This window comes from Felis catus, chromosome E2, assembly GCF_018350175.1.
Source record: "Felis catus isolate Fca126 chromosome E2, F.catus_Fca126_mat1.0, whole genome shotgun sequence".
In the NCBI taxonomy this organism is placed as follows: Eukaryota; Metazoa; Chordata; class Mammalia; order Carnivora; family Felidae; genus Felis; species Felis catus.
In genome coordinates this window covers 19,593,783-19,607,622 of record NC_058382.1, presented here as the reverse complement: position 1 = coordinate 19,607,622, position 13,840 = coordinate 19,593,783, and the positions used below count along the sequence as shown (strand labels likewise).

Genomic DNA, 13,840 nt, shown 5'->3' with positions numbered 1-13,840 from the left:
CAACAGGGTGTTTGGGCCAACAGCTGCCTGTAGCTTTACTCCTGCCAGGGGCACACTCACAGAGCTGGGTGGGAGGGCGGCTTAGCCCTAACCTGCTGGGAAAGTGAGGCTCTGAACACTGGTCCAGCAAAGTCCCATGTCGGGGTCAGAAGCTCAGAGCCCAGGGATGGGCTCTCTTGTCCTGGCTCCAGCACTGGGTCTCAGGGCCTCAGCTTTGCTTCCTTTAAGATGAAGATGCCTCCACGGCTGCAGGTTTGTGTCCTTTTAGGGCCGATGTATAGAAAGGCGTGGGGAGCAGGTCTGTGTGGGGCCATGGTCCAGTTTCACTCGGGGAGCAGAGCATTTTCATTGGGGCCCCTCAGAGGCAAGAAAAGAAAAATCGTTTGTGGTTTGTGGATTCAGAACGTCCAAGAATGGCCTGAGCAGACAGGACAGAGCCGGGAGCTTGGGGGACACAGACTCCTGGGGGCCACCACATCAGCAGCACCCCCCCCCCCCCCGGCAGAGGGCTCTATTGGTCCGTCTGGTCTCAAACAAAAACAGAAATTGAACTATTTAAAAAACGAGGAAGCCCACAAAAGCGCATGGAACACTGGAGTCATCTAGAGCAGCAAAAACAAGACGCTTCTCCTCGGCAGACAAGACTCCTGACCAAGTTTTCCAAAAACTCCCCTCAAAAACACAGAACATGGGACAGTGGGTGCCGGGAGCTCCTCAGCCAGCCTGGCCTTACTGTTCAGATTCTAGAAGACTTTGCTTGTATTTTTTGTTTGAAAATCATCTGCTTACTGTAGAAGGAAGTATACGCCCAGTCGGCCAGCTCCATCCTGCCCAGCGACGCGCGGGGCACGGGGCTGGAGTCTATTTTCGTGTTCTCAGTTCCCTATCTTTCTCTGCCCCCCCCCCTTTTTTTTTCTAAACCCCCCTCAGAGTTCCTACACACATAAGTTATTCACATTCAAGCTGCTCTGGAATCCAGGGACGAAAGCTATCTCTTTCATAAATCATCTCCCTCCAGCTCCTCTGTGTCCATTTCATCCGCCCTCTGAGCGCAAAGTGACAATGGGGAATTCGGTCATACTTTGGCTCCACCAAGCGCTCAGGATCCCTCCTCCCCGGCTGCCTGGGGACACCCACCAGGGCCGCTACCTTCTTTGGCCGAGTGAACGCGTATGATAATCTAAGACATCTGGGGAGATATTACACATCTCTAAGCAATACGCTGGCGTCTCTTTCCTCACATGTGTTTATCTGGTTCTATTTCTGGCCGGGATGAGAGGTTCTGTCTGCCCTTGGCTCCTCCCCAGCAGCCTCATGCCCGGGCTACCCGCCACCATTGGCTCAGCCAGACCCTCCCTAAGCCCCTACCTCAGCTCCCCTGGCCCCACCGCAGAGGCCGGCCGGCCTACAGGCAGAAGGCCTCTGAGATGGTTCGGCCAGCTTGGGCCGCATCTTGGGGAAACGCTGCTGTGCACGGACAAGGCTCCCTGCGCTCGGTAGGTAGCTTCACTTCAGCCTCCCGAGCTGTGGCCTAGCCCTCGGCCACCTCTCACTCAGGACCGGCACTGTGCATGCACACAGGCCTCTATGCGATGGCAGGAGCATTTCAGATCCCAATTTGCAGTTGCCCCAGCCTGCGTTCCAGGCGAGGCCAGGGGATTTCTGAGAATTCGGAAACTCCTGCTTCCCTCCAGGCGTCAGGGTGAGAGAGGAAGACGTACTAGTCGCTTTCCCGCTGATGTACTCCAGCGGGCAGCCCCTCCAGATGAAGCACACGGGCTGCCTGCCCGCCTCCAGCCCAACCTTCTGTGGAGTGCCAAGGCCCTGATGGGACCAACGGGGCAAAGGCCATCACTTGGAGGCCGCGGGCTGACTCAACAAGCAGACCTCTCCCCACACCTTCTAGGCATCCCTGCTCCACACCCTGCTCCACGGGGCGACTGCTCCCATGGGGCCCAGGCAGACAGGAAAGTTGCCCAAGCAACCACCCCCAGGAACCCAGAGCTGGTGATCCCTGGTACCCATGGTAACAAAAGCAGGCACAGGCTGGGGGCGTCCTGTGTGTCTGGAGAGAACTGCTATTCCCATTCTACGGATGACGTGGAGAGAAGCAGAGCACCGGTGAGGGGTCAAGTCCCCAGGAAGGACACTGCATGGCACCAGGCCTGATGTGTGGGCGGGACATGGCGCCCACCCAAGCCCTTGCCGCCACCGAAGCACCGTGGACAAAGCCTGGGTGTCAGGGCAGCGGCCTCCGCCAAGGAGGGACTCAGTCGGTGTCACGAGCACAGCACATGGTTCATTTCACTTTTTTGGAGTGCAGTGTCCCATGATGTGTGTGAGCACCCAGGCTGTCTGGACCAGTGCTTTTCAAACTGTGGGTGGTGAAGTCAACAGAGTGTGGGGTACAGGCCAGGATGTAACAGACAGAAAGCATGTGGTAGGGGGATCTGATTATAACTGGGGCTGGGTTAGAACATCAAGGATACATCTAACTGGGCGGAAGGCTGAAGGCTACAGCCACCGGTCTGGCTGTCCAGGCTAGCAGGGCCTGTGCCCTCCTGACAGCGTTCTCTTGCCCTGAGGCCTGGGCACGTCCGTAAGACCATCAAAAACTCAGGATGGGGCTGCCGGGTGAAAATCAAGTGTTCCCCTGTGCAAACAGCAAGGGGAGAGAGGTCTGGGCTGGGCCTGGCACCAGGGAGTAGGCCCTGGAGGTGACACTTGTTCTCTGAGGTCAGCCAGGGCATCAGGCACCAGGACAAGTGGGGCCTAGAACCCAGCCCAGACGTTCCACCAGCTGGGGAGGAGCCCCCAGGCACAGACTCACCCCTCCCTGTGGCCGCAGAACGGTCCTGTCAGCCTGTGGGATGCCAAGGGGGCTGCTGGGGCCCTGGATGAGCGGCAGCCCCCCTCTCCCATGGCCTGCAGGGTGTCCCATGGATGCAGGCTGCTGCCCATGGCACGGTGGCCCAGGATAGAGGGAGCGAGGTAGGGTCACTTCCCCAAGCAGTTTCACGCCTAGCCCACATCTAACCTGCGGGACTGACTGGGAATGAGACAAGGGAAGGAAGGAGTTGGCGGTAATGGTGCTGGTGGCAGGAAAGGGTGGCCAGGTAGGGAAAGAACCTGCCTGGGCCATGGTCCCTCACAGGCCAGTCCCCTCATCTATGGAAGGAAAGGACGGGGCAGCTTGGGGCTGTGACATGGGCAGCAGGAGCAGTAGCATGTGTCACTGACATGCCAGCAATAGGTCAGAGGTCTCCAGGGGCTTCCCTGTGAGGAAAACCCTGGTTTCTCCAGGCAAATAGAAGGGGGCTTTGGCCACTGTGTGCTGTGTCCCCACCTCTGCGTTAGCAGGGTAAGGCAAGAGAGAACCGGGGCTTCAGGCTGACCATCATGAGGGCGAAGAGAAATAGGGGTCCCTGTCTGCTGACAGGAGAGGAGAGGAGAGGCGGGGAGAGGATACTGCATGGGGCCGGACAGGCCTCTCTCCTGGAAAGTGGGCTGGCTCCCATGCCCCAGGGGCACACAGGAGAACTGCCGGCAGGGAGGAGGCCCGCCCACACATCCTGAGACAACACTGCCCTCTTCTGGCCAGTGCTGGGAGATCGGGCTCGGCACCCACATGCTGCCTGCAGCTGGGCCACCCAGGCCTGGTGATCCTTAGGTGTTCTAGAAGGTTCTCAGAGGGAACACAGGGCATGCTACCTCAGGAACCATCACTCTGCTCCCTGATCAAATGGATGGAAGCAGCAGCTGAGGAGGGGTGTCCTGGCCATTTTCCAAATCAGAACCCACTGGAGGCACAGCCTGGCCCCCTCCTGCTGAGGGCCCCAGGGGAGGCGGGAAGGCTGCTAGGCCAGGCTCAGACCCAGGAGTTCAGCACAAGAGAGGGTCCCAACCCTGGGTGTACTGCTTCCGGGTGGACTTGAACATGGACAGTGATGCTCCCTGGGTGCACCTCCATCCACTTTGGGACTTTGGTTTCTGGGAAGCCAGTGCAGTACATGGGAGCTATGTCTCCCCTCACACCCACCTGGCAGGGGCTGATTTGGTGAGAAGGGGTCTTCTGGGGATCCCCCCCAGGATGGGTGTCCAATGACAGTAGCCACCACCCCTTGTGTGAGCATGTGAAGGGCATTAATCAGCAAGTTTCCCACACTCCTGCCACCCTGGTTTACAAGGTCTGCCACTTGCCTCAAACTCCAAAACAGAAAGCAGCTAATGGCTCCTCTGGGATAGTGACGGGGAGATGGGGTTCCTGGTGGAAGGGCTCTAAGCCCAGGGCAAAGCCCCAAGAGGTCCCACAAGAGGCCTCACAGTTCTGAGTGAGCTGAGTACTAGGGCCCCAGCGATCTGAAGCCACATCAAGGTCACGCAGAGCAAGCAGGACAGCATCTAGCAGAGAGAAATGGGAAGGGGCCCACGGAGTCGGCAGGCCCTTACTTCTCAGCTCTGGGTGACAAAGCTGATGTGCAGGGAGAAGCAGCATGCCTAACCTATAAGCCCCAATTCACAGGGAGACGACGGAGGCCAACAGCGGTCATGGCCCAGCTCCTAGGAAGGTGCTGGTACTGGAGGGACAGAGGCACGTGGAGGGGGCCAGGCTGTGCCTCCAGTGGGTTCTGATTTGGAAAATGGCCAGGACACCCCTCCTCAGCTGCTGCTTCCATCCATTTGATCAGAGGCGGTGGGCCGGGCCTGGCTAGCTTCATGCTCTACTTGGCACACACCTTGAGGACAGGGCTGGGGCTGAAAACATACAACAGGCCTTGAGACTTGAGAGCTGTCTGGCTCAGAGTCTGCCGGTGGCTCTCACCGCCAGTCTGTCATGGAGCCAGCTGCTGGAAAATGGGCCTCAGGGCCCCGGGGCACAGGTACAAGCCCCAGACTGCTGGCTCTGAGGATGGCCACCATCGCAGCTCTCACCTGCCAAGGCCATGCTGTGCCAGGCTCCCCACTCAACACTGTGTATTCTCCCAGAGATAGGTGCCCTATCACCCCGTGACTGATGGAGAAGCTGAGGCTCAGAGTACCAGCCACTCAGCTGGGGAGGGGGAGGGCAGGGGCATCATCACACAGCCCGGGCTCTCTAAGGCTCCCTGTAGGGGTGCGGGGGCACGTGTGGGACTGGAGGAGAAGGATGGAAAGGCTGGCTGCCTCAGCCCTACCCCCACCTTCTCCAGTACAGCCTGACTGCCCCGGCCCAGCTCTGACCCCAAACAGCCCCTCACTAAACGTTCAAACATCTCTGGGGCATTTTCCCCTGACTTCAGGGGACTGAAGCACCCAGAGCGTGCCAGCCGGTGGGCACCTGGAATAGCCGTGGCTCTGGGAGACACTCAGCTTCAGGAGAAACTCTGTGCTATGCTCATATTTTGGTTTCATACCTTATGATAAAGTATTGTGGCTTTTATGTTGGGATAACAGAGTGATTTATTATTTACCGAACACAGTAGGCGCTCGGCAGATCAATTTCAGTAAAACAATGGATTATAAACGCCGCCAGCAATCTGGCAGCAGCAGTAATCAACAAAACATGTTGTTCTAAATGCTGCATAATAAATTGACTATAATAAACTCATAATTATTCTACTGGCTACATTTCAAAGTTAGTACGAGAAAAATAAAATCACCAATTTGGACTTGGCATTAACATCCGTGGGATTCCTGGATCGCTCTCCTCTCTTAGCTGCAAGCGGCAGATGCAGGTGCCATGTGCTCCCACGAGGGCCAAGGCCACATCTGGGCCGTGTGGAAACCTGATCTACGCTGCGCCCCGGTCAGCCGGGCCCCTCCCCAGCAGTGGCCACCCCAGGAACACAGCCGTGACCGGCCTCTCCTGGGGTGAGGATCGTACTGGGGGCAGATAAAGAGGAGAGCAGAGAAGCAGACAGTCCTCTGGGGTATGCCAAACGCACAGAGGAGAAAAACTCATGGCCACACGATGCTGCCACAGGGCCCTATGGCAGGCCAGAGCTGGTCCAGTGACGGCTGAAACCTGCTGGTAGGGCTAGGTCTCTGCCTCTGCCCGAGGACCGATTCCCACATCCTGGCCTCCAGGCCCAGCCAGAATGGGATGCACAAAGAGCATTAGGAAATGTTGCAGGAGGCAAGAGTGCCTGGGGATGCCAGGTGGTTTCTTGGGGCCACGAGTGGCTCAGCCATGGCCCGGAGGGCAGAGCCCTCCCCTGTCTTCCCTTCGTCTCCAGCTGAGCCAAGTCTGAAGCAGCCAACTCCCTCCCCAAATCCTTCTGGCTCTGCACCTGGACCCTCCTTGTGTCTCAGTGATCTCACCTACACGTGGAGATGGGCAGTGGGACACAGGGTGGGGACAGGGTGAGAAAATCTACCCAGAGGGGTGTCCCTGGTGCCAGGCACTGGGGAGACTCCTGTCGGGGTTTTTGCATGCCCTTGGCCCCTATGCCTAGAATGACTCAGGAAGGGTGCAGCCACTTTGGGTGCCCCCCTCTGTATGTTCTGGTCCCTGCCCTGCCGGCCCAGGCCCCTGGGAAAGGGCACATGAGCTCAGCACCTGCGTTTCTGACATGTCTCTTCTACCCCTCATGTAGTCTTGAGAGGCATGTGCCACCTCCACCAACAGAAAAGTAAACTGAGGCTCTGGGAGGGAGCTAAGTGACTGTGTTTCCTCCCAGAAGGCTGAGCTGGGCTCTTGCCAACAGTGGCCCTACCCAGAACATCCCGTCCAGCCGCTGACCCGGGTGAGCGCAGCTAGTCACGGAGCCTGCTGTGCCCCTGGCAAGGACACCCTGGGATTGGGTGGGCTTCTGCAAACACATAGCGACAGCTCAGAACATGGCTCGTGCCCCCCAGTGGATGTGGACCAGGGACCCCTACGTGCAGGCTCCCCTCCGCCCCAATGCAGGGCTGAGCTACACGCGCGTGAAGCCAGGTTCAGGTTCAGGCCAGCGTGCAGGCATCGCCAGAGCTCTAGCTCAGGAACTGAGCCCAGCAGGGCAACGCCCACACTCTGAGAAGCAGCAGGATACCGACTGGAAGCAGTCTTGCTGAAATCTTGCTCAGGTGTCCTGGCAACCAGGAGGCGAAGGCACCAGAGAACCAGGTGGGACAGTCCGTGTCCCCCACTCCGCCCATGTGTCGGTGACCACAGCAAAGATGCCTGCAGGCTAAGGCAGGGTGGCGACGCGGGGCTTGCAGCCTTTAACTGGTTCTCAGTAGCCCTGTGGCAGCCTGGGCTGACCCTGCCTGATATGTGGGTGCTGGAGAGGAGAAGCAGGGAATGCCCAGCGCCCATGAGCTGAAGAGAGAGCTGGTCCAGGTCAGCAAGGTCACAGACCCCTCCCGAGGCCTGGAGCAGCTGTCTGGAGAGGAGCGGCATATGCTCAGCATGAGCCCTACAGACCGGGGTCGTGGGCAAGATGTAGGATTCTGCCAACAGGGGCCAGTCCATCGGAGGGGTGGGGGCTGCAGATCCCGCCCACGCCTGCTTAGTCAGGGCTTCCACGGGGTGCTGTGAGCACTGTAAGCTGTGCTCAGAAAAGCCCTGCAAACAGTCTTGAAGGTCAAGCACTGCCTCTGACCTCCTGGGCTAATGGCCATTTATGGATGGCTGAGGCTGGCAGGATTCAGAGGGGGCGAGGCTCCCTCCGGGTCTTCCCTGATCCAGACTAGGTGCCCACCCTCCTGGTACCAAGACAGAGGTGTGAGTGTGGCAGTTACGGGGCAGGGGCTGGGGGCCACCTTGGGCCCCCAGCACAGGGCCCTCCACATCCTCTTTCCCTGATGATGGACAGAAGGTGCCATGCAGGTGGGGGGCCCTGGCAAAGAAGTTTGGGCCCAGGGCAGGCCTGGGGGCCTCACTGTGCTCAGCCCTCCCAGGGTGGGGACCAAGAGATCCCAGTCTGTTCCCCTTGAGGTGGAGCCCCACTGCGGCCGTGCGGGTCACACGCAGAGCCAGGGCAGGGGCGCCTCAGGGCTGGCCTCACTCACCACATGTCTCCGTCCTGGATGGTCCGGTCATTGGGGGCCCCGGCATGTCCATAGTGCAGCACGGCCGAATTCTCACCACTGCACAGCAACCAGGGGAGGTCAACAGCCCATCTTCGCCCAGCAGGCCCCGGAGGGGGCACCCCACCCTGCCCCGTGGGCACTACCGTCCACCCTCCAGCAGAGGCCCAGTGGGGGCTGTATCAGGCCCACAGTCTGAGGTGTGGGCAGGGAGCACACCGGCCCCGGAACCTGCAGCCATACAGCTGGTGGAAGCCTCTGAGTGCACGGTTCACAGCGCTGCCACCGTCAGGGCTTCCCCAGGTGAGTGCTGTTTGGGCAGGTGCCCTTGGGCCCGGGGATGTGGGGCTGGTGGGGGGGACAAGGGTCTGAAACCCAGGGAAGGGAGTTTGATGAAGCCCTCTTGTCCTGGCGGAGGGAGAGGGGAGACCCATGTCAGGGGCCACCATGCTGCAAGGCTGGCTCCTCTGCTCGAGACTGCTTCCCTAATGAGCGATGCCTTTAAGAAAAAAAGGACTTTTAAGTCTGTCCAAAGGAAAAAAAAAAACCCACCTGGGTGTAATATTTATGGCCCTGTTCGGGAGTCTCAGGAATCATAAAAGTAGAAATAATGATTTTTCTCTCTATCCACCAGAGAAGAACATTTCCAAAGACTGAGATGTTCACATGTATTATTCATGTGCCGAGGACGTGCACATCAGCAGAGCTGCAGGCTCTGTCCTGGCTGGGCAGAGGCCAGACCCTCTGACCCAGGGGGGCAGAGCAGGGGGAGACTGGCTGGGGCGAGCCTGGGAGAGGAGGGGCCACCCGCAGCCAGGTTGTGCCCCTCAAAGACACACACCTAGGGTGACACATGCAGACACACAGACACGCAACACTGCACACTCGGGAAGCCTGGGTGGCTCGGTTGGTTAAGTGTCCAGCTTCGGCTCAGGTCATGATCTCATGGTTTGTGAGTTTGAGCCCCGTGTCGGGCTCTGTGCTGACAGCTCAGAGCCTGGAGCCTGCTTCCCATTCTGTGTCTCCCTCTCTCTCTGCCCCTTTCCTGCTCACACTGTGTCTCTCTCTCAAAAATAAATAAACATTTAAAAAAATATACAAAAAAAAATAGTGCACACTAACAACCATGAGCTGCCCCATACTCATGGTCATTTGTACCCCATGCCTCCAGCCACCGTGCAGGTGACACACGCACAGAGACTCAGAGCTCCCTGCCTCAGACACAATGTGCCACATGCAGAGGTACCTAGAGTGACACCCCCTACTGCAGAGACCCAGACTCAACCACAGTGGTGATGTTCCTTACACAGCCACACTGACAACCATGCATGTGCGCGCGCGCGCACACACACACACACACACACACACACACACACACGGCCTCCTGCATTGACAGAGCTCCTTCCACCTCTGCTGCACACAAAAGCCATCACAGGGTAAAGCCACGTCCTGGCCCCCACACGCTGGGTGTGTGCTTGTGTGGAGGGACGAGGAAGGCCAGCCAGCAGCCCCAGGGGAGCGGCCACCCTAGAGGAGGCCAGGAAGGGCACGGCAGTGAGGGGGCCACCCCGGCTGGGGGCCTCAGGAGAGGAGAACAATTTCCAAGCGTAAGCGGGCACTCATGTGGGCACGGTAGTGGGCAGGCGTGCCTGAGCTCAGGGGGGCGGCGGGGTCTCCTCGCCTTCTCACGACCTCCTTCCTCCATTGTTCCCACTTACCTGCCGCAGATGCAGGTGTAGGAGCTGTGGCGCATGCCGCCCCGGGAGTAGCAGTAGTGCTCGAAGAGGCTGCAGGGGAAGGAAGGAAGGAAGTCAGGGTGCGGTTGCCAGAGCGTGCACAGCCCCCACCCCAGGAAAACCTTCAGCCCAAGCCTTGCTTGGCTACACCCGCAGGAAGGCCTGAGTGACCCTGCATGGGTCCACGGGGCTCATAGCCTAGAAGGGTTGGCCACAGGCCACAAGAGCACAGAGGCCAGTGAGGACAGGGAGCAAAACTAGAGAAGCCACCCCACTTCCTGGGCCCACTGGGAAGCGGGGGCTACCGCTGTTTCTGCGGGTCTCCCTGTGACTCCCAGGTCCAGTGGCCACGACCCACCCCACCAGGAGGGGCTGGACACATGGCCAGGGAGGGACATGAACTCTCCAGGCCCCAAGCTGGACTCACATGGCCCTGGGCCTGACCCTGGGGAGGGGCACAGGGAAAAGAGAGCAGGAACCACTGGGCACTGGCCTGGGGGACAGGATTGCGGGGCAGGCCCTCATGCAGACCGAGCAGGGCAGAGCCGTCTCTGGTCACAGGTAGAGGGGGTGGAGAGAGGCAGGATCTGAGGACAGGCCCTGTTTCCCGTCCTCAGGCCAAGCAGCAAACAGGCTGGCCTCGTGGACCAGCTCCTAGCCTGGGAAGGGGAGGCCAGAAACAAAGTCTGGAGGGAAAGATGAGACCTTAGAGGGGGCAGCCAGCCCCCAGGCCGAGCCCAGAACCAGAGCCTGGGGAGGCCTCCAGGCGTGCAGGATGTCTGCAGACCCCTGAAAGCCCAGGAATGTAACAAAGGTCAGAGGGTAAGCCACCCTTGGCAAAGGTCTGGGCCCTGCCCCTGTCCCCCTGCCCCCACCCAAGGGGCAGATCCTGGAGATGACTGCAGGGGCTATTGGACCCGACCAGCCACATCAACACCACATTAGGAACAATGAACCCCAGGGGGCCATGCTGCCAAGAGCTCTGGGGAGGCCACGACCCTGCCCATACCCCCACCATAAGCCCCAGGATCTGGGGTAGGAGCTCGTCTTGGCATGGGACGCTGTGCTCCAAGAGCTCAGCGTCTCCAGGCCTCGCCCCCTTCCTCAGGTCCAGCCCTCCTGCATCCCTGGCAGAGAAGCAGGTCCGGGGGGGCCCACCCCACCCACCGGCCACCAGGGCAGGGGACCAAGCACGGGGCTGTGCCGCTGTCCCTGTCCTCAGCACACCGAGGCCGCCCGTGGGCACGCTAAGCAGCAATCCTGCCCTGTGCATTCTAGGCCTGTTTTGGAGAATGTCTGTATGGAGGAGTCTAATCTTCCAGGCACTGTAAACACCAATTATGTATAATTGTGATGACTGGGTATTAAGTAGTTGTCATGCAGGAGTGGTTCTGCTACATTCAGTCGGCTTTCAGACTTGCTTTACAAACCTCCCGGGATAATTGGGTATCTGCGAGCGAACTATTTCCTCAACATAAAGGATTTCAGGAACTGCCAGGGAGGCAAGGAAGGGCGCACACGTCCCCTTATCGGTGCCCTGTATTCACCAGAGAAAGCACTCTGGTGGCTCTGGTGGCCGCCACCGACTCCCACCTCCGTCCCAGAGACCATGGGGGGCGGCAAGACGGAGTCACAGCCCCGAGTGTGGCCACAGCCCGGCCCGTTCCTCCATGGGGCAGGCAAGCCTGCCCCGGGCAGCCTTGGACACCAGCGGTGCACCACCTCTGCTCCCAGCCTAGAGACCAGGGCCTCGGACGCCAGGCTTCCACACAGCGAGCCCACAGTGAGTGGAGAAGGCCCAAGCCACCACGGAGCTGCAATGCTCCCTTAGCTTTGGAAGACACAACCGTGCCCGGTCAGAAGCAGACCTTGGGGCTGCACGGCCATTCTCCAGGTGATGGGAACAGCGGGCCTCTCCTGGGGTCGGGGGACAGGCAGACAAGTGCAGGCTGTGGGAGCCACCAGCGTCAGGAAGGACAGGCAGAGGGACAGCTGTGCCACCTGCACGTGCAGGTGACTAAACAGGAACATTCTGCGGCAGCCTGAGCACGAGGGGTGGGTGCCTTGTCTCCCTCCTCTGCAGCCAGACTCAGCGGCCTGCCATGTAATCTACTCAGTGGAAGCAGCCCTCGCAGCACACCCCTGGCTTCCATTTAAGAAAAAAGGACTTTCGGGGGCACCTGCATGGCTCAGTAGGTTAAGCGTCCGGCTTCAGCTCAGGTCATGATCTCACGGTTTGTGGGTTCAGGCCCTGCATCAAGCTCTGTGCTGACAGCTCGGAGCCTGGAGCATGCTTTGGATTCTGTGTTTCCCTCTCTCTCTGCCCATCCCCTGCTCATGCTCTGTCTCTCTGAGTCTCTCAAAAATAAACAAACATTAAAAAAAAAGAAAAAAAAAAAGAAAAAGAAAAAAGGACTTTTGGGTAAAAGGCGTAGCTTACAGAAGCACCAACTAAGCAATGGCTGACCCAGTTTTCACCCACAGATTGCAGCCCGGCTCTGGGTCATTCTCCAGACACGGGGACAATCCCACACAGCGATAAGGAAGAGGAGAACCGCCACAAGCTGAAAAGTCACTCTAGCTGAAAATGATTTGAAGTTCTTCAAATTGGACTTCAGCACCTAATTTAACTTTTCTGATATGATGTGAGGACCAACTGGTGACGATAACAGGTGAATGCAACAGGCCCACATTTTCTGCTCCCACACCTCGGAGGCCCCTCTCTCTGGGACCTCGGGTGTCCAAGTTCTGGGACAAGTTCAATGGCTCAGGGGGCTCATGGAGAGATGTGAGTCCGACATATTTCTGATTTTCAAGGGGTAGGGGTGAGCAGTGGGTGCTCCAAGCTGGGGCCACATCAGTGACACGAAGTTCCTGCAGAGCGTGGTAAGCATCAGCCACGAGGACAGACCACAGCAGAGCCACCTGTTCCCACTGCACAGTTCACAGACCAAGGCGGCGATAGAAGGGCAATTACTAAAGATCCTTCTAGAACCTTACGGAAAATATGGCAAACTGTGAACCGGATGAGGGTCCAGGTGACTTATAACCATAGGAGCTTAACTACGGACTGACGCAAGTCTACAGCCAAATTCGGCCATAGGCTACCAATTAGCCCCTCCGGAGCCACAAGGAGATGACAGCAGAGTCCGCGGCTGGAAATCCTCCTTCTCCCACACTCAGAGGTGCTATGTAAAAGAGAATACGCAGAGCCACGTTCATAGGACAGGAAGGAAGGTGGGGCCAGAAGGAAGAGGGAGCTGTCAATCTCGGGAAGCTGGAGGCCTTGGCCTTGCACTGCCATGTGGGGCTGGCGACAAGGCCTCAGGGACATAAGAAGCAGCGGAACAGAACTGAGACCCCGCCCCCACACGCGGCTGTGGCCCCGGGCAGGGATGCACCCTCAGCAGAAGCCTGCCTGGGCTTTGGGAATAAAACAAAATACATGCCCTCCCTCAGAATTCATAGTGTAGGCCTGTCCTCCATGGGGTTCAGGTTCCTGGTTTTGGAAACTCCCACCCCCACCCCAAGCCAAGAAATTAGCAGAAAACTATGTTCCTGACTGGTGATGCCTGGAGCACCCGCACCCGGCAGGGGCAGACACAGGACCAACTGGGCCGTCACACCCTCGACCCAGGCCAGCCAAGATCTGTGCACACGGACACGCACATGCACATGTGCACACGCGCGCGCGCACACACACACACACACACACACACACACTGAGGATGAACTCACAATCCGAAAATAGTCCACAAGAGTTGTCTTCTGCTAACAGAACCGTCAGATGGAGACTGTACACATCGTTTAAAATAACTGGTGCCTAAACCTGGAGCATGCAGACAGAACAGGCAGGGCTTGTGAAGAACTACAGCGAAACTCCTGGAGGTGACCAGTCTGTCCATAAGGAGACGGGGGCAAGAGGCCAGGCAGTGGTGCTGGAGGCCCAGAGATCACCCCTGCTTGCTCTTTCCATCTGTGGCTCTCCCGTGTGTCACAGTGTCCTGCCGGGCCTGACTGCCCTGCTCCCTCCTGCTCTACCCTCACAGAGCACCTGACCAGGCACCGGGCATGTGGCCCAGCCACCACTGCCTCCCCCTGCCCCCCCCTCC

At 58.6% G+C, this 13,840-nt stretch overlaps 1 protein-coding gene across 1 annotated transcript in view; it reads right to left on the bottom strand.

The window, feature by feature from the left end:
• The window catches only part of PEPD (peptidase D), a 112,322-nt gene that overhangs the window by 13,760 nt on the left and 84,722 nt on the right, over positions 1-13,840 (bottom strand). The window contains exons 10-11 of the mRNA XM_023245695.2: positions 9,711-9,779; positions 7,975-8,052 (exon numbers count right to left, since the gene is read on the bottom strand). Coding sequence (XP_023101463.1) covers positions 7,975-8,052; positions 9,711-9,779 — 147 coding nt within the window. The remainder of the gene's footprint in view (positions 1-7,974; positions 8,053-9,710; positions 9,780-13,840) is intronic.